This window comes from Candoia aspera, chromosome 5 (assembly GCF_035149785.1).
Source record: "Candoia aspera isolate rCanAsp1 chromosome 5, rCanAsp1.hap2, whole genome shotgun sequence".
In the NCBI taxonomy this organism is placed as follows: domain Eukaryota; kingdom Metazoa; phylum Chordata; class Lepidosauria; order Squamata; family Boidae; genus Candoia; species Candoia aspera.
In genome coordinates, this window is record NC_086157.1 from 32,385,932 (window position 1) to 32,410,425 (window position 24,494).

The window sequence follows — 24,494 nt, forward strand, 5'->3', positions numbered from 1 at the left end:
TCCTCCTCCTCCCCACTTCTAGACATCTTTTATATTTCCATCCATTCCTTGCACTAATCTAGTTCTTCCACTTGCAGTTCTTAACCAAACGTAAGTAAAGAAACCAAAGAAACTATTACGGCAGAGACATGTCATAAAAGACTGTTAATTAGTTTGAAAGCCAGGTTTAAAAAAAAAGAAGATACATCTGGTTTTTAACTTGTTACTGAATCTGGAGAAAACACCTATAAGCCTTGATACAGTCAGTACAAAAGAATCATTTTACCCCAAGCAGCCATACTCATTTCTCTAACAAAATGGCAGGAAGACATGAAAGCTACCTTTCTGCATTATTCATACCCATATCAAAGATTTCACTTGGGATTGCCAGTATTTCTTCTAAAATATTGTCTGTTCACAGATATTCAAGCCTGCTTAGCATTTAATTGAAGAAAGCAAAAGAAACATAAGAAATAATTCTAGTGCAGTTTGTTAGGTTGCATGTAAATACTTTTTTTAAAAAAATAAGTGTTTTTACATGAAATTAGCCCCAAAATAGCATTATCTTTCTCTATGAAAATGTAGCAAGCACCAATGCATTCTGATGACAGTAATTGTTCTTTTTTCTTTCTTTAAAGGGTAAGTTCTTATATTATTTCTAATAAAGTTGATACCTCATAATTTTTTCTAAGGAACTTTTATCTGGTCATGTTAAAAGCTTCTGCAATATACATGATCAGTTTAATTAATATGGGCCAAAGGCTAACTGAACTACACATATGGGGTGAAAGCTGTTCAGGTTATCACAGCATTGCCTTGTATCTCTAAAAAGGCAGTATATTGTGCCGTCTAAAAAGCAGCTTTTTTCAGGGATAATAACTGATATCTAAAGGGTCCAAATTATTTTCCAGGATTTTGATATGTATGCATATTTCATACCAACCTGATTTCTTTAATAGGTGAATATTATTCCAGTTATAGCCAAAGCAGATACAATTTCTAAATCTGAACTGCAGAAGTTTAAGATCAAAATCATGAGTGAGCTGGTCAGTAATGGAGTTCAAATATACCAGTTTCCAACAGATGATGAGAGCATTGCTAAAATTAATGCTACGATGAATGTAAGTATTTTATTGCCAAAATATACTCTATTTAAACTACAGACTATCATTGTCTGCCATTACTGATTTCTTTTTTGGTGGGAAAAGCTGTATGGAGGTTAGCATTTTAATGGGAACTACTGTTGCCCGTTTTTTTCAAGAATTCTGTACTTCCATTTATGGACTGTTCATCAGCTTCCAACTACATTTTAGCAGAACGTATTCAGCCACAATAAGTGTATTTTTCTTTCCTAGAAGACAGTCTTCATATATGGGATCTGAATTGAATTTGCATCAGTGACACAGCATACATTTGAAACTCATGCTAGAACACATCTTAAGGTTCCAGGTTTTTTGAGTGCTTATGCTGAAGAGAGTTCTTCAGTGGCTGCCTTAACTGCAGGCCTGATCTGATTTTTAGAAATTACTATGGATATTTTCTTCTTTATATTACACTGTGAATGTTTAATTTTTGTTCTAAGCCACCATGCCTCTTTATGGAAGTGGAGATATATAAGATAGATAGGCAATCAGGCAGACAGACAGATCACTGTTGTTAAACACTTTAGGGCTAGGCCTTCTCAATCTTTCTGCTGAGAATAACTCCTTTTTTATTTTTATAAATCTCTAAAACCTGTCCTATGAAGGTATGAGGAGAAAGTAAGCATCTATTTTACTGATGATGTCATGAATTTATTAAATATTCATATTCTCTGATGATGCCTATATTCCCTATTGGGTGTATCTAGCATGAGGCCTTGATGCAATACAAGACTTAATATAGTGCTTAGCTGCCGCCCCCCCCCCACTTGTGTCCCTTTGCAATAGTGGCAGTGGAAAGGCTCTACCAGCTTACATTAAAAATTGCTTGATCAAGGACTGTCATCTGTATGGGAGGCAGTTCCTTCTTGAGAGAAAATTCGTCAGGCCAATGTTTAGAGGCACAGTGACCTCCTGACCAACCCAAAGTTTGGATAAAGATTTGGAAGAGTAGCCTCATTTTTGAAAGAGTGACTCTAATGTAGGAGCCCTACCCTGAAGCTATCACAGCTTCACTTTTTCCAGGAGTTAAGATTGCTTTTCAGACATATTCTTCTCAGTTATCAGAAGTCAGTTGACATCCTGGAACAGTTATTTTAGTGTTTCTGGAGTTGATGCTTGAATAACCCAGATTGTTCCATAAGTATCTCTGCAGTTCATAATTTTTCAACTGGTTGGTTGACAGGTTCAGTTATTTACAGTATATCTGTCAAAGTTGAAATGAGATTTGTGAAAAATTTCCTGTTCACGTTTCAGCCTGTGAAGGTCAGGAGCTGCTCTCTCAGTATAGTTAGAAAACTGTCTGATCCTTTCTCATGAGCAGGAAATATCCTAAATAGAAAGATTGTTCTCTAGGAATAGGGATTTTATGATCCTTTTTTTCTTTTCTTTTTATCCAGTAACTTAGGACTGAGATTTTAACTAATTTTAAGTAATTCATAAAATTAGATCCTTGCTTTTAGCTAGTGCTTATGTTAATCTAGTGTTAATTTTATTTTATATACAGTAACCACTCAACAGTGGTAGGCCGGGATATATCATAAAGAACAGTAAACAATAATCAGAGGAAAAAATAACATTACAAGTATAAAATATCATAAAACTTGCTCTGCTGAGCAACTTTAAACCAAAACAATAGAAAACAATGAAGACAGGCATTAACCTCCTAACTAAGTGTCTGGGGGTAAAAACAGGCCTTAGCATCTTTTGAAAGGCAGGGTTGGAGCCATCTGTACCTCTGGGGGAACACTGTTCTACAAGGTGGGGCAGCAGTAGAGAAGGCAAGCTTTCTGGGCCCTGTCAGATGCTGCTGCTTAAGTGACAGGACACAAAATCCTGTCAGATCTTATTGGATGGGCAGAAACAATTGGAGACAGGAAGTCCTACAAATAACCAAACACTGTATCATGAAAGGCTTTATGGGGCACAACCAGCACCATGAATCATACCTGGAAGTCCAATGGTAACTAGTGCAGCTTGCAAAGTAGGTACACCCATAAGTACTCACGCTGCTGTGTTATGCACCAGCTGCAGTTTTTGAGTGGTCTTCAAGGGCAGCCCCATGTAGAGCACGTATCCATAATCCAGATGAGAGGTGATCATGGGTAGGGCCTCCTGATCCAGGAATGAGTGCAGTTGGCACACAAGATGGAACTGTCCAAAAGTCCTCTGAACAACAGCTGACACCTGCTCTTCCAACAAGAGCTGTGAGGCTACAAGGGCCCCCAAATTGCACACTAGGTCTGTCTGGGGTAGTGCAGTTCCATTCAGAACCAAAGATGGAAACTCTCTGGATCCAGATAGCCCCACAGTCTACACCCACTTGGTCTTGCTAAGATTGAGTTTGTTCCTTAGCAGCCTCTAGACAATGAGGCAGAACCTTGGTGGCATTACTTTGTCAGCCAGAGGTTGAGATGTATAACTAGGTATCAGCATACATGTTCCCTAGAAGTTTCCCAAGTTCACAAACAAGCTCTCACATCCTGCTCCTCTGATAGCTACAAGAGATCCCAGGTAAATATAGCCGCTCCCCTGACCCTGTCCTGGGGTAGTGACGTCATACTTGAAACTTGAACGGGCACGTTTCCAAGAGGGGAACCCCCCCATTCAGGTTTCAGTAACACATACAAAGTCGGCCCTCTCATCCATGATAAAATATATGTACAAATTAGTCAACATGCTAATGTTTTATTCTGGTTTCATCTGTGCAATTTAATTTACTCACTGCTTTTCAGGGACACTTGCCATTTGCTGTGGTGGGGAGTACAGAAGAGATAAAGATTGGTAACAAAGCTGTAAAGGCTCGCCAGTATCCTTGGGGCATTGTGCAAGGTAAATGAGAGTTTATATTCTTACTCATCCAGAATTAATTTTTTGGTTAAAGGTCTGCTTTTAACAAATTAAGTATGCATTTTGCAACATTTTTTAACAGGCTCCACAACAGACTCAACATTATTTTTTCACGCTCTGGAACCAGATATATTTCTAGGTTTTCTTAGGTAAAGCTAAGAAACAGAGTGTTATTTATCTAAAACTATCTTAGTTTATCTAAAATTAAGACAGTTTTAGATAACACTGTTTCTTAGCTTTATTTTAGTTTATCTAAAACTAAGACCTAAAACTAACATTCTGTGACAGAAGTAGGATATATCTACAGTATATCTATCTATGCACACACAGAGAGAGACAGGCATACACACTTATTCAGTATTGTTTAAAGGTTAGCCGAGTTGTACTATGTTCAGAAACGGGAATTAGTCAGCTTGGATCTTACCTTGCTGGCAGCATAACAGAATTTGGCAATGTCCAGGGAGGTAGAGTTCCTTTGATCTGGTGTGATGCTTATTTACAAAAGGTTTTTAGAAAGCTGTACTTCTACTGTATGCACTGTTTTGAATATATTCCAAGGAAGTGCTAACAATATACTTGTACTATATTCACTTCCGTAGTGGAGAATGAGAACCACTGCGATTTTGTGAAACTCCGGGAAATGTTGATTTGTACAAATATGGAAGACCTCAGAGAACAGACTCACATGCGCCACTATGAACTGTATCGGCGATGCAAATTAGAAGAAATGGGTTTCCGAGACACTGGTCCAGAAAACAAACCTGTCAGGTAAGTACATTTTTTAAAATTCTATATTTCAGTGATAAAAGAATGTATTCACACTCTTTATTCTTAGAACTCCTTACTTGTAATAGCAGGAGGGGAAAGTAACTTTTTAAACTGTTAAAACTATCAGTAGAAATCAAGCATTTAAAATAATTGTATAGCTAAAAACTGAACTGTTTGCTTAAAAAAACTGGAAGAAATTGCTTGGGCCGTCACCTGTACCTCAGTGGCCAGTTAGCCAGCATGAGAGATTCCCTGGCAACTGTGGCATCAGCTGCTCTAGTTGCGTTTGCAGCAGAGCAAGTATTGGAAAGCATTTCTTTGGGAGGACCTGATGGTCACTCAAGACAAAAGATTTAAACAAGCAAAGCTGCAGCCATTCTGAAAGGTGCCCTACTTAGACTGTAAGAGTGGTCAGTGCTGGAATTCACTTGGAATTGAGTACTGTTGCTTCCTGTGGTCCTGCAGCAGTACTGGCTTCCTCTAAACTAGGGGTGATGCTTTTAGCAACATTGATGTTTTCTAGTCAAGAATGTTTTGTGAAAGTGGGTCAATTGTATTCTTGTTTTAGTGGGGTATAACTAAAACATTTCAGCATTTCTTTTATACTTTTTTGGAGGGGATGTTGCTTATTCATTTTTGTGATGCCATGTCATTTATGCAGTCTTCCTTTTTTGCATATAATTTTTTATTAAGGATTTTGATTACAGTAGTAAAAACTAATACAAACTAAACTTAAAGAAAAAAGAATAGTAAGAAAGAATAAAAGTTCAAGAAAAAGAAAGAAAAAAAGAAAAGAAAGAATATGAGAAAGAAAAAGAAATTTATAAAGAAGTGACTTCCAACCTTCATTACAACAAGTATAGACAAATTTAGTAACTCCTCACCCTCTATAAGGTTACAGACAGCTATCTCTTCATCCCGTATCTCATCCCTTATCTATAAGCAGATCCATAAAACATCAACTTTTCAATTCTGGTGTCAGCAAAAAGTCTAAAAAGGGTTGCCAGAACTTTGTAATAAATGTCTTATTTTAACCTTGATCAAATAAACCAACTTTATATTCCTTCCTTTTACTTCTAACAGTCATAATCTTTAGTTCATTCAAATATTGTCGTAGGATTTTATTTCTCTTCAATTCTTCTTTATCCAACTGCACAGACTTTGTCAAAGGTGTTACAAGCCTCTTTTGTAGATCTAAGAAGAAAAAATTTCCAGGTCATTCTCTTGGTTTGTCATTTGTATTTGATAAGACAGAGATGGCATTGAAAATGGATCTACAAATGACAGGTTAAGAGAATGATGTGGAAAAGGATGTCTCACTGGACATAGAAAAGAAACCTGTTGATGTTTTAAAAATCAAAAGGGAAATTCAAATAATAAACCAAGAGAGTGACCTGGGTAATTCTTTTATATTGGATTTATAAAAGAGGCTTGTTAAAGCTTTGAAGAATCTTGTGAGAAGAGACAAAATAAAAAGTCTTTTGCTGTTTATTTCTAATTTTTTGAATTCTTAAACTTATGATTAATTTTTTCTTTCATTAAGGAATTGAAGGAAAACTTACCCAGCGTTTTCAGACTTGTTGATCCAAAGCTGCCTAATAGCTTAAAAGTAGTTAACAAGCAATTTCCGAATGTGATTAGAAAAGGAAGTTTGCGAACTTAGTATCCTCTAAAAGGCACTGACCTCACTTGCAAGCAAGATGGCTATTCCTGTCATCTCCCAGTGCTCAAAACCCACCGGGGACCTCTTATCTTGTGGTCTCCTCACAAGGAGCAACTGTTTGGAGCATATGTGAGCAACCTCCCATCTGCTCCTTGTCCAGAGAGGTTTCGAAAACATGGTCTACTCACTGGCAATTTGTTCTTCGCTGTGGTTGTCGGCTACGCTTTTTGCGGAGCCATATTAAATCTGCCATTTCTTCCTCCAGAAGTCATTTCTTCCTCCAGAAGTCCTTATCCAGAGATGTTCCAAAGAAGTGGTCTACTCACTGGTTCTTTGGTCTTTGCCGCAGTCGTTGGCTCTGCTTTCATGGAGACATCTTCAGTTTTACATGCCTCCCCCAGAAGTCCATTTATGCATTCGTCCTTTGATTTTGTCTTTGAAATGGATATAAGTTAGTATGTCCATACTCCCTTTTCGCTGTTTTTCTGCCACTATTACCTAAAACAGAAGCTATGCTGCTGATAGCCTTCAGAAACTGAACAAGTTGAGGCAGTTACTGAATAGATTGGAATTCTCTGGCACTACTTTTAACAACCTGGAATTTTCCCATTGCTGATACTGATAGGTGTCTTTGATAAACCAAGGTAGAATTTTTCAAGATATTACAGTGCTGCAATAAAATCTCAATTATTGTTGGGCAATCCAGTGGAAAACAGTGTTAATTATTAGGTTCTTATGGATTATTATTGAACTATCAGACAGCGATAGAACTACCAAAGAGCTGCCGGGAGCTGCTATTCTAGAGAAAAGATATCTCACAGCTGCCTGAGAAATTCTTAAGAGTTTGGGATAATGGAGTCCAGTCTATCATGTACAGAAAGTATCAAAAAGGGTGTATGTGTACTACATCTACAAATCTTGAATAAGGTTAGCCATGAAAAGTAGTGCTGAGGTGATTTAATAAAATCACTAGCAGTTTGGAATTAAAATTAAGAACGATCCTTTCATGTAGTAGTTGAAAAAGACTGCTCTGTGAGTTCCTTGGGGCTGCGGAAATGAAATGAATGAATGATTGAGTGAAGATCATATAAAAGGATATTCAAAAGTGCTGATACCAGTTAAGTAAGTTTTATAAGTAGGCTTAGATTACACATTTAATTTAAATGAATTTCTGTTACTTTAAAGAGCTCTTTGTTCACACAGCCTCAGAGAAGGGGACCTGACAATGGCACATAGTTAAAACAATATTTATATATCTTAAAAACAAGTTAGCTGCCTATAGGGAAGGGTTGCTGGTTTGACTGCAAAAGTATTTATAGCTGCTTTTATTAAGTTAATAGTGTTAATTTTAGTTCCTAGGTTATGGGTGTTTGACCATGCTAGCCTACATAAGTGTTTGGATATGGTAGCAATCCCTAGTGGCTTATGTGCAGAATGAGTCACCTTCACGTGGATGAACCCATATCATACAGATATTTCCAGTCTTACCTTTGTTCTCTCACTATGTGGAGGGAGGGAACCCATGTCAATCTTCCTGAGCTCTTACCCGAGAATGCTTTCTATCAATCCCTGTTCAATTCTAGCTGAATTTCTCTGGTTCACTTGATCTCTCTGATTAACTCCACAATGGTTTCTGATGCAGTCTAAACTGCACATTAGCTCCAAAGCAGCTCATTGGAAATCCATGCACTTTCTCTGTTCTGTTGTGCACAACCACCCAGCTTCTCCATGCAGACAGTTCTCAGTTCTTTGGCAGTCCCACTCCCTGGCCTCCACCAGAACTGGCCAGTCAGAGTCCAGGCACTAAACTCCACCACCTTGCCACTGCTTCTGCCATTCTTTTTCTTGCTGCTGCTCAGTTAACAAAGATGGTGGCAGCAAGTTTCCTCCAATGCTCCCTGGTTGCTTATGCTGATAGAGCAATTCACCTCCAGCCAGCAGTTCCAGGGTTGTCACTCTGCTTGCAATAGCTCACAGTGGTAGTAGGACATTTATTTATCATGTGCTATGACTAAGTGCATACAGCCAGTTTGGTGTAGTAATTAAGGCATCAGGCTAGAAATCAGGAGACGGTGAGTTGTAGTCCTGCCTTAGGTACAAAGCCAGCTGGGTGACCTTGGGCCAGTCACTCTCTCTCAGCCCTAGGAAGGAGGCAATGGCAAACCACTTCTGAAAAACCTTGACAAGAAAACTGCAGGGACTTGTCCAGGCAGTCTCTGAGAATCAGACACGATTGAACGGATAAAAAAATAAATAAGTGCAGGACAGGCAGAGGATAAAGACCGCACTTACTGTAGTACTCTATCATCCTACAACCAACCAGTGTGGACTAGTAGCAGACTCTTTCTACCAAGTAGTCCATCACCCCTTCACTTTCATTCTTCATTCTCTTCCAACTTCTAACACACCTTTCATCATCATTGATCATCCATTTTAGCTACTTAGTCATAACCCCTGCACCACTACTTTCATTTTCCTAACTTCTTCAAGCTATAGTCATTTCCAGTTTATGCATTCATTTTCCCTTTCCTACTCGCTTAACAAGCAACTATCCTCCCAAATAAAAACCCACATGAACCTGATATGTATGAATGTGAGAAAATTCATTGCACATTTGTTGATTTAGAGAAAGTATATGATAAATTATGGAATGTTTCCATGAATGTGCAATTAATGTTTGCTGAATGTGATAAGAGTAGCATATGATAGGAATAAAGCATGTGTGAGAATAAATGGAATTCTTGCTCAGATTGGTTCAACACTGAGCAAGGAGTAATTCAATTCAATTTATTTATTATGGTTGTAGACAAGTACAAGCAGAGCTCTTAGTGAATATATATAAATCTATCTTAATAGATAATAAACAAAGTAAAATTTAAGATAAAGGTAAAATACATTTATAAAACAACCTAACATCTATGAGTGAGGTCCAGGGTGCAGTCTATATTTAAATTATAAAATAGACACTAAAATGATATAAGTATAGTATTTTCTAAAATTACAAAGCAGTGATAATATTTAGAATTTAAATGAATTATAGTTAGATAAAATGTGTTGGGCTAGTGGAAAATTGGCCCATCAGGGTCCAGCGGATCTTCTGTGCTTCTGCATAAAACCTGGCCATGTGCTCTGTAACAGAAGGCAGTCCGTCTGTGTGCAGCATCTGGGCACAGGCTGAGTCTGAGTGACCAGGATGTCTGCTAATTAGAGGTAGGATGAATCTGTTTTGAATGTCTCCATAAAAGGGGCAACAAAGAAGAACATGTTCTATAGTTTCCGCCTCTCCAGAATCACAGGGGCAAAGCCTTTCAGCCAATGGTACTTTTTTATATTTACCATCCAATACTGCAGAAGGGAGTGCATGACACTGGGCAAGAACAAGAGCAAGGAGTAAGAAATGGATAAAATAAATATGTGATGTCCCTTTGGCTGTTTAATGCTTTTATGGATAAATGTATAAATATGCAAGTGATGGTAGAGGTGTTGAATGTGAATGTACATGCACTTTTTTATGCAGATGATGCCATGTTATTGGCTGAGAATATGGATGATTTGCAGTGAATATAAGAAAGATTGTATGATGTAGTGAGGAGGATGGTCTGAAAATTAATACACAAAAAGACCAAGGTAGTTGTGTTTGACAGGGGAAATGAAGTGAATGATTGCAAATTATACTTGAATAGTGAGCAAGTAGACATATTAGTTGGTAGAATATTTTCCAAAAATGAGAAGAAGGATAGAGTAATTCTCAGATGTGCAAATGCTAGTAGATAGTATATGGTCTTTTGCCAAGAATGAAGGTATAGTGAATTGTATCAGCGTAAACTAGGTTTAGTAATGTTTCCTTGGCTTATATCTCCTGCCTTTATTATTATTATTTATGGCTTACTGTTTCTTACCCTTTCTATGCTTATGTAATGTTGCTTGTCCCAAAAGGGAATGGTGTGATGAGTATGCATGTCCTGTATAGAACAGAAGTTCAGTAGTTGTGTCGGAAAAATAAATAAATAAATAAATAAATAATAAAAATCCGTCCTGCAGACTTTATTTTTGTAATGTGTAATAATCACACATATTTAATGCATGAAAGTTGCATGACACCTTCAGTTTCCATGGAAGGAGCAATATAGATCTTACTTTCCAAGTTCCATTAATTCCACAGGTGTACTAAGAAGTAGCTTATATTTTTTCTGAATAGCCCTCAAAATACATAGGGATTACTTGTTTAAGTAAGTATTTCTAATAATAATCTGAGGTTTTTAAATGTTTATAGAAGGTAGGAAAGGCATGCAGAGCATGGCTTGTGAAATTATTTCCATCCTCTTAATAATAGGACTGGGTCCCATGACTGGGAGGGAGGGGGCTTAGGTTGCAGCAGTGGGCAGCATTCTGAGCTGCTGGCTATAGGGCTGCATTTGGGGAGTTTTTCCTGATTTTTTCTCTGCCGCCCTGGCCTGATCCAGGTCATGTGATCTTTCTTTCCTCTTTTCCCTCTCCATATTCTGTTCAGTGTTAAGAGAATAATCTTGCTGATGGGCAAATAGAGTCCCATGCCCCTTTACTGAATTTCTTTCTGAGAAAAAGCAGTTCTTATCCAACTACGGAGCTTTTTCGCATTCACTTTGTTAATGTCAGCAAGACAATAAGTCTCAGCACGATGAGCACCATGCGGTGTGCTGGCTACAGATTTGGGTTGAATTTGCCAACAGTTCCTTAGTTTGGTTTCAGTGCAAGGTAGCGTACAGTCTGAAATCCAGCTCCAGTATTTAAAGGAAGGGTAGTGCTTACTCAGGCCTATTTGGTCTACGATTCAGCTGGCAAGATAGCTTTTGTCAACATTTTCCTGAGGCAATGATAAGCAGTGTGTGTGTGTGCTTAAAAACGTTTGTGGAGGAACTAAGGCATTCATTCCTGCTGATAAAGGGACAAGATGTTATCTAAGGTTCTAGATCTGAATCCCAAGTTCTTTTGGCGTGAGTCTTACCCTCCCTGTTCATGACATGAAAAGATATTGAATGTTTCTTCTGTCATCCCTCCTCAGTTCAGTCCTCCCCAAATTTATTTAGACCACCCTACAATCTCTCCAAACACACGTACTCGTTTTTTTCTCCCAGAATAATAAATAATCCATGAAACCTTTCAAAGTGCCACAAAGCTCTTTGGTTTTTCTGAACAGCTTAATATAGCTGCAAACTATCCTTTATGGGTCTTTATTAATACATTTTGCTGGTAAGTGTTAAACAGGAACCTAAATATTATAAAAGTGTTATATTTTTATAGGAAAAATGAATTCATTTAACTTTTGGAAAACTGCTGCAGCTTGAATGGCACCAAATGCTCAATATTAGTTTCTAAGAATAATGTAAACTAGATTACAGTCTCACACCCCACTGCCTTGAAATAAATTTCTTTAAACTCAGTAGGTTTTACTTTTGAATAAATTTGTATAGGATTTCTTGAATAGGTTCTTTGGACAGTAACATGCTTTGATGAATCTATATACCTTTGTTTTTAGGATGCCAGATAGCAAAAAGACCACTTATAGAGAAAGGTATGTTGTTTTGTAGTGTAGAATGGTTAAAGTATGGCCTTAGATATATTGCTGTTTTAATCTTTTTTCTTTTACTTCATAGAAAATGGCAGCACGATCTTACATGAACTGATTATGCCTTAATAGCAGTACTGATTCTAAACTATATAATGAATTAACTTATATCCAACAAACTCAACACTCTTTAAATACAACACAGAAACCATGATGCAGTAGTGGAGCAATATGTTCCCAATTCAAAAGACCAGGTAGCAGGTGAAGGGACAGACCTTCTGCCCAAGAACCCGGAGAGCTACTGGTTTTTGGAACACCAAGACCTATGCTAGATGAACAAGTATAGTGAGACAATTTCCTATGTTCTTAAATACCCATCTGGTTTCCTTTTGTCTTGTTGTTATTTGGTAAAGATGTCCAAGATGCTTGCTGCCATAAGACTTTAGCTCCTGTACTCCAGTCCTAACCATTAACTTCTATAATAGAACATGGTTGGTGAAAATAATAACATGGAGAAGTAGACAGGTTATCCTAACTCTGAAGAAAAATTATTTTAACACAATGTTTAGAAAGATTACCTATGTTTTGCTACCTGTTAAACACATAAGTTGATGTGATCATTTATTTATTGGATATAATTGAATGAAGCTGTCCTTCCAGGTTATACACATGCATACGACAGCTAATAAGATGTTTTTTCAGCAGTGGCATTACTTTGGTTTTATTTTACCTTCATTTCTTTAGACACGTCTACTTTGAATTCAGCAAACTTGCCCTTCGTGTAGTTTAAGCAGTTTTTTCTTCCAGATTAAACATGCCAGAGCATAACATTAATCCAGCTACTCTGTATAATCAGGGGTCAGTATGAAGAAGGACAAATTGTTTTTGACGTTGGTTCTTTTTGGAAGGATGTTTGACTGGCCAGAAAAGAATGAGTGCAGATCTACTGCTTGTTCATTTAATTTATATAACCCTTCAGTGAAAGATGTATGGATAGTGAAGAAGTGAGATATGATTCTGTAATCCAGCATACAAGGAGGGAAGGGAAAAGGTTGTCAGATATAGTAACTAGGCTTGGAATAAAGAATGTTGCCCATTCTCAACTGAACTAGTTATGCTATAAATGAAGCCCATGAAATTTAATGGCGAAAACAGCACCTTTGTTCTTCAATAGATCCCAAGAATGGAAAGTTAGGAAAATCTCCAGATGCTGCTGTTACACATTAGAAAAAAATTACTGTATTTAAAATATAAATATCTAAAGATCATCTAATACTTGTGGGTCCCCTGGGGACGGGCGAGCTAGTGAGATTTGTTAGATGATCTTTAGCTATCTATATTTTAAATAGAATAGAATTTCCTCTAATGTTCATTATATGCTATTACATGTTACTACATCAAGTAAACTTTGTTGTTAAAAGTAATCTTTTAAATACCTCTTTCAGAGTTTTAAATCCTGTCTCAAGCTTTTCCTAAGCTAATTAACTATTTATCAGAGGTAAATTTCATTCCACTCCATGGGTCATACGCCCAAGCCAGATCCATTTAGGATATGCCCCACCCTTACCAATACAGTGTACTAACCCCATTCAGGTCCTGCAATTAATTCTTCTTCATACTGTTGCTGCCCATCTCCTCCTAACAGATTTCTTATTGAATCCTGTCTATTTGTACAAGACAGTATTTTGTTGTGGAAATATGTTATGTCACAGATACCTAATTTCAAATTTGACACTGTATTTGTTGTATGTTATCTGTATGTGAATATATCTGTACCCCATTATTTTCTGCTTCAAACTGAAACTGTAGGTTCATCAAGTGGAGGCATTGGGTGATTGGTTATATGACTATAATATGTCCTGTTAATACCGTTTATCAAATACGTATAAGGTAGTTTCTTCTTTGAGTCAGCTCCTGGTGACTTCATAATGACTCCACCTGGTGACTCTGTCTGATTTTTTTGGCTGCTAAATATTGCTTTCCTCCAGGATTTTAAAAAAATTATTCACTAGTCTAGGATACAGCCATGGTATTTTCTGGTGGTCTCTTATCCAGATAGTAAACAGGCTCAACACTGCTTAATTTGTTGAGATCAACCAAGGTCAGCTAGTTGTTGCTATTTGACCTCCATACCATGTATGTATGCCTACTACTAATCAAAATTGCTGTTTGACCCATAGAATCAGGTATTAGATTCTATGTTAGAATTGTATTTTTATAGCATTATTTTTCCCAGAGGATGCATAGAATAACACCAGTACTTTGAATTGTGCCTGAGAAGTTAGTGAAGCAGTTTTACAACTGAAAATGAATATTCCCAATGATTATTTCAGTATTATATTTATACCACCCATACAGTCCACTTCTCCCTTATAGTCTTTGCTCCTAACAACTACCTTCAGATACTCATGACAGAAAAACAAAAACAAAACAAATCAAAATAAATAAGCATGTTTCATACAAAAATAACATGAAACTGAAAACAATTACGATTTTGCATTTTTTGGAGAAATGGAATGTCCTTTGTATAAGCAATTCTATATTTGTTTTCAGTCTGTCAGATACACATTTGCTCAATTCTGTTTGTGTTCTTTGGTTGCTTTTGTGACTGATGCTTTTCATTTAGAAGACCAATATAGAATCAAAATATTTATGGGGAAAAAAGTTAACATCTCAAAAGTTATGTTTCTAAATTCTAAGGAAATTCAGAATTTTAGATATAATTTGAAATTTGGAAAATGATTTAGATTCCTATAACTAGAACATTCTGAGCATAGAGCCCTATTTTTAATGTAAAATAAGTATCAGCCCAAGGCATTTATTCCACATTTTTGGAATCCCCAAGAGAGCATTAACTTTCTGCAAGAAGGAACCTTTTCAGAGGTGCTGTGATACTTTTTATTGAGCACAGTTGTGAAATCTTATAGCACAGTTGCCTTTCATAAAATGATGAAAGCTATTTTATGGCTCTCAGTCTACAGGAGACTTATGAAGCTAAACGACATGAATTTCTTGGAGAATTAGAACAGAAACAAGAAGAAATGAGACAAATGTTTGTGCAAAGAGTCAAAGAGAAAGAAGCATTGCTAAAAGAAGCAGAGCGAGAAGTAAGTATATTTCAATTCTACTTCAGTGAGTTTTAGTGATTATAATAACTTCGGATAGTTTAAATCGGGTTCTCAAATTTTGGGGTGCCATGTCTTCCTGAAATAGTGATTTCTTGGAGCCCCAAATAAAACTACCAGATCATATTTTGTCAGGGCTGCCACTGTGCCTGGAGAAGCTGGGTGTTGACTTGTACATGCAGAATGGGGACATGGTCTGGCAGAGATCCAACTGTGTCCATGCAAGCTAGACATGCACACCCAAAGCTGGATCACTGTCAGAACTCTTTCCAGTCTGGGACTGTTCTTGGACAGCCAGGATGAACAAGCTGTTGCCTAATCTCATATTCCCCCTTGTTTATCCAAGGGCAGTTCTGTCCTAACAGTGAGACACAAGCTGAGACGAGGAGTAGTTCTCTAATGTTTATTACTGCTACGTAAACAGAATCCTAACAAACTGAATAAGCATGGGAAAAACCCAGACATATAAACCCCAAAGGCTAAGGTGGGCCTGATCTGTGTCTCTTTGAATGGCTGCTTAATTCCTCAGTACTACGCATGCGCTTTACAGCCTGGATGGGAGCCCCCTGCTCGCCATCCTTACTCATGACAAGTTCTTCCTGTTGGGGGTGGGCGTGACCTTGGGTCCTGTGGGCCTGCTTCAGACATCTTGAGCATTTTGGCACTGCTATTGTAGGAGTTGTTGGTGTGAGTGCAAAAGTTGTCAAAAAAAGAGCTTCAGCATCTGGAAACCACTCATAACCTGGTCTAGTGCCAGCAGCTCAAGGAAGGCCATCCATATCCAAGCAGATTGCAGCAAGTGTGATTCCTCTTGGATCTGCTCATGACATCCCCACCCCACCCCGAGAATTCCCTAAGCATGCAGATAAGGTCTTAACAATATCATTTGGCGTACAAAGCAAGTGGATCACTCAGGTTCAGCAAGAGATACTCAGATGTGATACACTGAACTCCCCACTTGATTAATTACATATGGATTAAGAGGAAGTATGTTTTGTCCAATTATAATAAAATATTCCAATTCAGACTGTTTAAATGGGACAAAGGTCTTAAAATCTTGGCTTGACAATTTTTTTCCTTAGGGTAAGAAAAAATTAGGCAGATGCATGCCAAATAGCATATGTCTCCCCCAGCCTTAACCCCCCCCTACAGATAATACTAACTGGTAGGTAGAAGTTTCTCTTGCCCCTCTCACCCCACTCCCCAGTTTCCTCTCCAGGATCTAATAAAGGGTTTTACCCTGTTTGCTCTCTTTGGTAAAAATAACCAGTTTTCTCACAGTTCTATAGTTCTTGCAGGGCAATGTACATAATCAACATTAGTTGGAGGGTGGAGGCATGTAAGAAAAGTACAATGATTGTTCTGCATGGAGTTAATTTTCTGTATATGTAGAAATCATTGCCTCTGTGACCTGGTTTTCTCACTGCTTGGCAAAGGAGAAAAAAAATAAATAAATGCAACATTATTGCATATTTGATACAAATTCCTCTTCAGGTTTCAACTCATCATTAAAAAAAGATATTTGATGTCCTCAAAAGTTGATCTAGTATAGCTGCCCTGCCTGTAATTTGTTAAGCAGAAGTCAAATTTTGCATCCTGAATTATGAGCTGATTAAGGCAACAACCATGTTCAGAGTATTTTAAAGCATACAACTGAAACAATTACCTTAAAAATCTGCCTCTACTTTGCCATGTTAATCACTTATGCTTAAGGTGAGGCTGAGCTCTTGTGGCAGAAACAATGTTCTTATCCTTTATTTCAGCTTCAAATGAAGTTTGAACATTTGAAACGACTACATCAGGAGGAGAGAATGAAAGTGGAAGAAAAAAGAAAGCTTCTGGAAGATGAAATCTTTGCATTCAATAAGAGGAAAGCTGCCTCGGACATACTGCAAGGGAGGCCTCTGCCTCCCACTCCCACAGCCGGTTTAAAAAGAGAGAAAGATCGGAAAAAGTAAATAGTCCGTTTTGAAAGTTTGGAGGAAGGGAGACTGTTCAGCTCAGGAAAAGTGTCTTCAGCAATATAAATCACTCGGAGATTCCAACTATGAAAATGATTTTGTTTTAAATTTTATAGAAAAAAGTATTGATATTATTGGGCTCCTTGATGAAAATGTTTGTTTTTCTTTTTTTCTGAAGGGATCCAGGTTTTCGGCTGGAACTCCTGTGCTTTGATGTCAGAGATCAGGAGGTTGTGAACGTAGATGACGAGAGAGCAAGAGCGAAGTTAGAAAGGGACAGATTCCATCACAGGGAATACCAGCAATAGTGTTTGGATGTGACCCACAAAGGTTTAAGTGGTCAGGGCCTGATAGTAAGTGACAGAAACAGAATCATACGTTGAGCATCTCTAATACTTACAGGAAGCTCCTTTATCCCATCCTAAAATTATTGGTGCAACTCACGACAGCTGTTGTAGCTCCCTTGCTATGATTCAAGATATTAGTAGAATTTTTAAAATCCTAAAGATTTATTGTGAAATGCAATGGGGCAATTGTTGTAGTATTCAACATCTCAACTACATATTGAACAATTTTTATTATTTTTAGTCCTACAGTTCTTCTTTAAACCGAGGGGCAGAACAATCCAGAGTGAAACTTCAGGAAGTGCAGGGCAGAAGAGTAAAGATGGCTTTTTTTCTTACTCTTCCCCTGAAGTCCAGTTTGTTTTTCTTTGTTTTTTGCTTTTAGAAAGCTTTTGATCATAACAGATGTTTTCCAGTGCCAGTTCTTAGATGACAGGGAGGAGGAATCAAATTAGGTCCCCTCTGAGACTCTTACTGCTACTTCTGGTGGGAGAACTACCAGCAATAGTATCCACCTGACAGGGCACAGTGGGAGCAGAAGTACAGCATTTCCTTCCCCCTACAGAGAGGAGAATTCTCTGCATTCTAACCCCTAAATTCTTTTCTTCTCAGTATTACATTGCTGGTTTAATTCAGCCTTCCAGATAAGTTGATAAAACGACCAAGTACTATTGAGTTATTAAGTTTGTAAATATATATGAATTACCATTCAGTTCAGATACAACCACTTTGTTGAAGTCAAACAAGATTGTTTTAGTTCAGCGTGTGGATAGAAATGGTTTTGGAAATTTCACCTACGCCTCTTTAAGTTCAATTAAAAAAGACAAAAAATATTTGCCAGGAACCCTACAGTAGGGCTGAATTAGTTGCTGGAAAGCTTGTGGAAGCTCCCCTGTCTGATTACCTAGAATCATAGCATGTAAGAGTTGGAATGGATCATGGAGATCATCTAATCCAATCCATTGCCCAGGGCAGGAATCCACCACTCCAGCAACTGTGACGGATGGCCATTTAACCTCTTACTTCAGTGTTTCAGCATTTCTGTGGGAGTTGAAGTCCATACAGCTTAAAGTTGCCAAGGTTGAGAAAGACTGCTTTATTTAAACACCTCATGGAAAGGGGAGTCTCTCACCTCATACAACATCTGTTCTGTTACTGAACAGCTCTTACAATGAGGAAAGTTTTCCTGATGTTCTTGTAACATTACTTCCTAATATTTAAATCTGTTGTTTCTTCTCCCGTCTTCTGGAACAGTCCCAAACAATTTTATCCCTTCTTCTCCATGGAAGCCCTTCAGATGCTTGAAGCCAGCTGTCATCTCTTCTCCTCTAAGGTGTTATCCTTTTTATCTTTGTGTCATCTGAAAATCCGATAATCAGATTTTTTAATCTATCACCCAAGGCTTTTGTAAATAGGTTGAACAGAACCGAGTCCTGCAGTATGCTATTCAACACTTCCAGCTTGATGTGGAGCCATTATTGTACATTCCTTGGGTACTGTTAGATATCCACCTAATGGTAGCATAGTTCAGTTTGCGTTTTGCCATCTTCCAGATCTCATGGGAGACTTGTTGAATGCTTTGCTGATTCAGTATATGCTATGTTCACTGTACTTCTGTAGACAACTAAATTGGTCATTCTGTCAGAAAAAGGTTAGATCAGACCAGGTTAATTTGACATGACTTGTTCATCCTGGCTCCTGCTATACAATGCATTGTCTTCTAAATGTTCACAAACTGACTTCTTAATAATCTGTTCCAGAGGTTTGCCTTATATTGATATCAAGTTGACTGTTTTCTCCTCATTTTTGAAGATAGAAACAACTTTCCATTCTCCAATTCTAAATCTATCTTTCACAATTTCTCAAAGATCACAGAAGGGGCTCCAAGATGATATCCACAAACTCCTTCAGGACTCTGTAATGGTTCTGCTCCTGAAGACTTCATTCATGGTAGCTAGATGTTTTATAACCATCTCCTTCCTTACCTTAGATTGCCACTCCCTCCTTTAGTTAATTGTTTTGGTTAGGTCCATTCAAACAGAGTTCCTACTAGGGGACAAGATAGAAATAAAATAGGAATTGAAGAGCTCTGCTCTCTCCCTGTCATCTGTTTTCATCCTACCATGTTCAAGCTGTGGACCACATCTTCCTTTTTTTGCTTTTACTCCTAATATAGCCCCCAAACCCTTTTTGATGCTTTTGGCTTCCTTTGTGAGCCTAAATTCTTTTTGTGCTCTAGCCTTTCTGGCTTGTTGAAATCTGGTATGCTCTAGACTCTCAGTGTCTCTGACACGGTAGCTTCCTTCTAAAGTTTCACTGCTCTTACGCTGATCTAAGAGAGCCAATGCTTTTGTATCTTCTTCAGCATTCTATAAATGAAGCAACAAGACCACTGAGGAATTTTGGGGACCCTACAGTTTTGGCTGAGTTGGTTCTCCAACAGATGACCTGGTAATTGAAACCTCCCACTACTACAGTGTCTCTCCTCCCTGAAATTCTGTAATCTGATCCAAGAGGACATTATCTCAGCCCTGTGCCTGGCTTGATATTCCATAACAAACACCCACAATAAAATCTTTGCTTATTCCTATTCTTTGTATTTTTATCCAGATGTTCTCTCTTGGGCCCTCAGGCTCAAATTCCTGGATCTCAATACATGTGTGGACTTTCTTCACCTGAAATGCCATTCTTCCTTCCCTTCAATCTGGCCTGTTCCTTTCGAAGAAGGTATGCCCTCCAATCCATGCATTTCACTCATGAGTTTCATCCCACTAGGTTTCCATAGTGCTAAATAAAGCATATTTGTCTTCCTTCATTAAGACTTCTAGTTCTTTCTGCTTGTTCCTCATATTCTGTCCTTATATACAGAGGAATCCTTGTGTCATATAACTTGACCTATTCCTTCTTATATTTATATGCCTGTTATTGGATGCCTCCGCATTCTGCATATCCTTCTAATTCCCTGTTCCAGTACTAAGCTTTGCACTGTTTTCTGGACTCTACTGTCTTTGTCCCAAGGGATTCAGTGTAAAGCTTTCCAGATCATGTTTGTAAGGCTCATTCCTGATACATCTTTCCCTGTTCTTGTGATATGCATCTGACCTTGACAGATATCTAGATCACTACTTTGGTCCCTCTAAGTGGAGAGAGTCTGATCATCTCACTTGTTGCTTCATGTTCTTCAGAACCAGGAACTCTTCATTTTGCACAGTATTATTGCCCCTGAGGCTTGTGCCTTCGGCTCTTTGTCCAGGGATCAAAAAACAGTCAGTGAGGAGACCCTGGAATCTACTCTGCAACTGCAGAGAATAAGAGGCCTTCTAGACAGGCTTGGGCTGCTCTGAACCTGGAATATACTCTTACTGGCATTGGTAAGAGTTGATAAAATGGAACTTACAAGTCCAGAGATAGCTGGTACTATGCATACATAGTTAATATGTATGTTCTCAACAAATCTAGTGTTTTCCAGGATGTAGTAGATAAAATACAAGGAGAAGAACCTTCCATTTTCTCATTATTTTAAATTTGGTGTTTCTTTGAATTGAATTGAAGTTTAACCAATTAGAGAGAAAGAGCTTTTGATCTAAACAGATACAAAAAGTTTGGTTAATCATCTATATCTGAAATGTATACATTTGGCAAGACTTTCCCAGTTGAAATACAAGAAATACAGCGTCTATGAAAAGTTGAATGATAGCTGGCTTTGGACTTAGCAGGATGTGTCATTACTATAAATGGCATTTCAAGTGCAGTCATATGCCACTGTACTCAGTGGGACATCTTAATAGATATGCATAAGAATGTACCATTAAATATACTTTATATATTCTATGTGCTTGTTAATGGTGTTTGAGCAATTATAAAACCAATTCAAGTCAAGTTGAGCTGTGTAAGCTAAAGCCGCTAGGTTCATATTTAGTGATTTTATCCTTGATTATAAATCAAAAATACTTACACATTTAGACTAATACGAAACAACTGGGATTGAGCTATCATATTTTATTAGAAAAAGAGAAAATAGGGGGTTTTAAATTAGAGATTGTTTTTTTGTTTTTTATATTGCTGGAATTAGAAATGTAAATATATTTAGTAATTTTCTTTTTTATTATAATTCTTGATACAAAGCATGTATACACATTTTCAGGGATGTTAGACTGAAAGCTCATTGTAGCTTTGGTTCTAGAACGGCTAGTTTATTTGTTAAAATTGATTTGATTGTTCAAAAAGTCCACCTGGTACAACGTTTTCTGGAATGAAGATTTCAGATATGTTTATAGTCACTTCACTTGGAAAGCTAGCATATTGTGTAGAAGGCACCACACAAGATGATCGTTGTCCATGTGGAGTGGAGTTTTAGATGGCTGGAGCACTGGGCACCTGAACTTAAATGGTTCCACGTAGAAAAGGTTGAATTCTTTAATAGCTCACCACCCTTAAGTCAGTGTCAGCATTTACTCATTTGGTATTTGTTGCAGTGTCCCTGGTTTGTTTGTTTTTAAGGCAGACTTTTTTTAGTATTGTAAATACGTTTTTTTCTGTAGAAAACGGCACAACTAACACATCTTTCTTTTGTTTCAGCTCTGGCTTTATGTGAAATGGGAGAAGAAATTCTTCACAAATCTGAGAGGAAGAAAGATGGATTGTTTCCCTCCTTTCTTTTTCTTACTGTGTGCTCATTTGAAAGCTGACCGCTTCAACTGTATTAAAATGTATAATCAGTTCTGCATACTGCATATAGGTTGCTGTCAGATTAAGAATTCGCTCGAATTGACTTTTTTTTCAGCAGCTCGCACTTAAACTATGTTCTTTTGGCCAAAGGAAACGTGCATCAGGCTTCTGTACCAAAGATTACTGTGCTATGAACGAGGGCTGCGTAGTGCTTTGGATCCGAAGGCAAATAGAGGCTTCAGAGGGCATTGGTATAAAACGTAGCCCCGGCCTGCAGCTTGCTTTCCTGCCGTTTCTTAGTGAGGGTGGAGAACAGCTGCTCAATTGCAAGACAAGCTTTAAGGAAGTGCAGGGGAGTGCTACGTTCATGCGCCTGTGGGCTCAGAAGCACCTTTTGCCTGAGAACCTAAAGCACTTCAGAGTCCTGAAATGATTTTCATTTAGGTTATGAATACTGTAGTATAATAGTATTCATTGCCTACATATTATAACCGTTTTAAAGAATTTGTGCCTTTTTGATCTCTTAGCTGTATAACCTTCATATGGTGCCCTTTATTGAACTGTATAAAATATGCAAACCAGTATGTTTTTAAATGTGCACTTTGTAATTTTGTAATGATGATAAGTTTTAGAGTTAAAATGGATCATGGTTGTCTTTACCATTGCAGTATTCGTGCAAGCACAGGCATTACTTGAAAACAGATACTGAAAATTAACTCGGTTGCAAGGGTGTCTTCTCTTTAAGCCACCTTTTCTCATCTGTGGCTAAATACACAGTATGAAGGCTGGGAATGGTAATTTAAAAAATTACATCTGATTTTAATGAAAATCCTGACAACGTCATATTCATTTAAACATGGTATATAATGTTCCTTGGCATGAGGCCTTCCATCAATTTTAATTCTTACGATTTAACATTAACTAGGTGCACAACTGGTAGAAGAAGAAAAAAAATTAAACTATTTTTTTTCCTGAAGTGAGCTTGAACAGGGTTGAATCCCATGCTTGCTTACTTGGACAAAAGTTCTGTTCTTCTGCATAAAAATGCGTACTATTGTATTCTTTAAAGTAGCAATAATTTTGGAATTATCACACTTCTTAGGCAACCAGTAGTTCTGGTGATTCCTGTTTACTAATAAGTACAGCAGTTGCATATGTAACCCTCATAGATTTCTGCCAACTTTTTTATAAAATAAACTTACATGTAACTTGACAAATAAAATTATTTGGTTAAACAATTAGTAATTATTCCATAATACAACAGTGCTTGGATTTACTGGACAAGTAGAATTGTTCTATTTACTCTCACTGCTTTGCAGACTACCAGTCTGACACTGGCACCATCAGTGGTACTTTAGCATTACAAAGATGAGAGAAATGTATTCATAGACACTGGAGAAGATATAATTTTGATGGTGAAATTGTCGACTCCTGTCTAAAAGGGTAGATTTTTCCCTAAGAAATACAGTCAGGACCAGAAATATTGGAACAAGGATAACTGTTTTGGCATTTGGCCTCTGTACACCACCACACTGAAGTTGAAACACATCCAGATGGGGGCAAAGTCAGGACGCTCAGCTGTAATTCAAGGGTTTTGACAAAAGTGGGGCACTAACCATTCAGGAAGTACAGCCAGTGGCATACTCACGCCCCCATCGTTGGTGGCTCATAAGTAATGGAACAAACCAACATCATGACAAACATTAGGATCGCCTTTAATACCTGGATGAAAATCCTTTGCAGTCAGTGACTGCCTGAAGTCTGGAACTCATGGACATGACCAAATGCTGAGTTTCCTCCCTTGAGATGCTTTGCCAGGCCTTTACTGCAGCTGCCTTCAGCTGCTGCTTGTTTGTGGGTCTTTCTGCCTTCAGTCTTGTCTTCAGTAAGTGAACAGCATGCTCTTTTGAGTTGAGATCAGGTGGCTGACTTGACCATTGAAGAACATCCCATTTCTTTGCCTTGATAAACTCTTGGGTAGCTTTTGCTATATGTCTTGGGTCATTATCCATCTGCAATATGAAGTGGTGTCCTATCAGTTTGGCAGCATTTGGCTGAACCTGAGCGGAAAGTATAGCCCTATACACTTCAGAATTCATTCTGCTGCTTTTATCAGCAGTCAGGTCATCAAGAAACCCCACTGACCCGGTTCCATTGGCAGCCATACAGGCCCATGCCATAACACCGCCTCCACCATGTTTGACAGATGTTGTGGTATCCTTTGGATCATGCACTGTTCCTTTCCTTCTCCATGCTTCCCTCTTCCCATCATTCTGGTGCAAGTTAATCTTGGTTTCATCAGTCCAAAGAATCTTATTCCAGAATTGGGCAGGCTTTTTTAGCTGTTTGCTGGCAAAGTCTAATCTGGCCTTTCTGTTCTTGAGCGTTACCAGTGGTTTGCACCTTGTTGTGAAGCCTCTGTATTTACATTCATAAAGCCATCTCTTGACTG

The 24,494-nt window shown here is 37.9% G+C and overlaps 1 protein-coding gene across 3 annotated transcripts in view; it reads left to right on the forward strand.

The window, feature by feature from the left end:
* The window catches only part of SEPTIN10 (septin 10), a 50,006-nt gene extending 26,687 nt beyond the window's left edge, over positions 1-23,319 (forward strand). For 2 of the 3 annotated variants that reach the window (XM_063304901.1, XM_063304902.1), the window contains exons 6-12: positions 939-1,100; positions 3,854-3,950; positions 4,568-4,736; positions 11,915-11,950; positions 14,919-15,051; positions 16,833-17,023; positions 21,953-23,319. In XM_063304901.1, the coding sequence (XP_063160971.1) occupies positions 939-1,100; positions 3,854-3,950; positions 4,568-4,736; positions 11,915-11,950; positions 14,919-15,051; positions 16,833-17,023; positions 21,953-21,968 (804 nt within the window). In that variant the 3' untranslated portion in view covers positions 21,969-23,319. The remainder of the gene's footprint in view (positions 1-938; positions 1,101-3,853; positions 3,951-4,567; positions 4,737-11,914; positions 11,951-14,918; positions 15,052-16,832; positions 17,024-21,952) is intronic. The other variant, XM_063304903.1, reaches the window with a different exon arrangement.
* Positions 23,320-24,494: the final 1,175 nt, after the last annotated feature.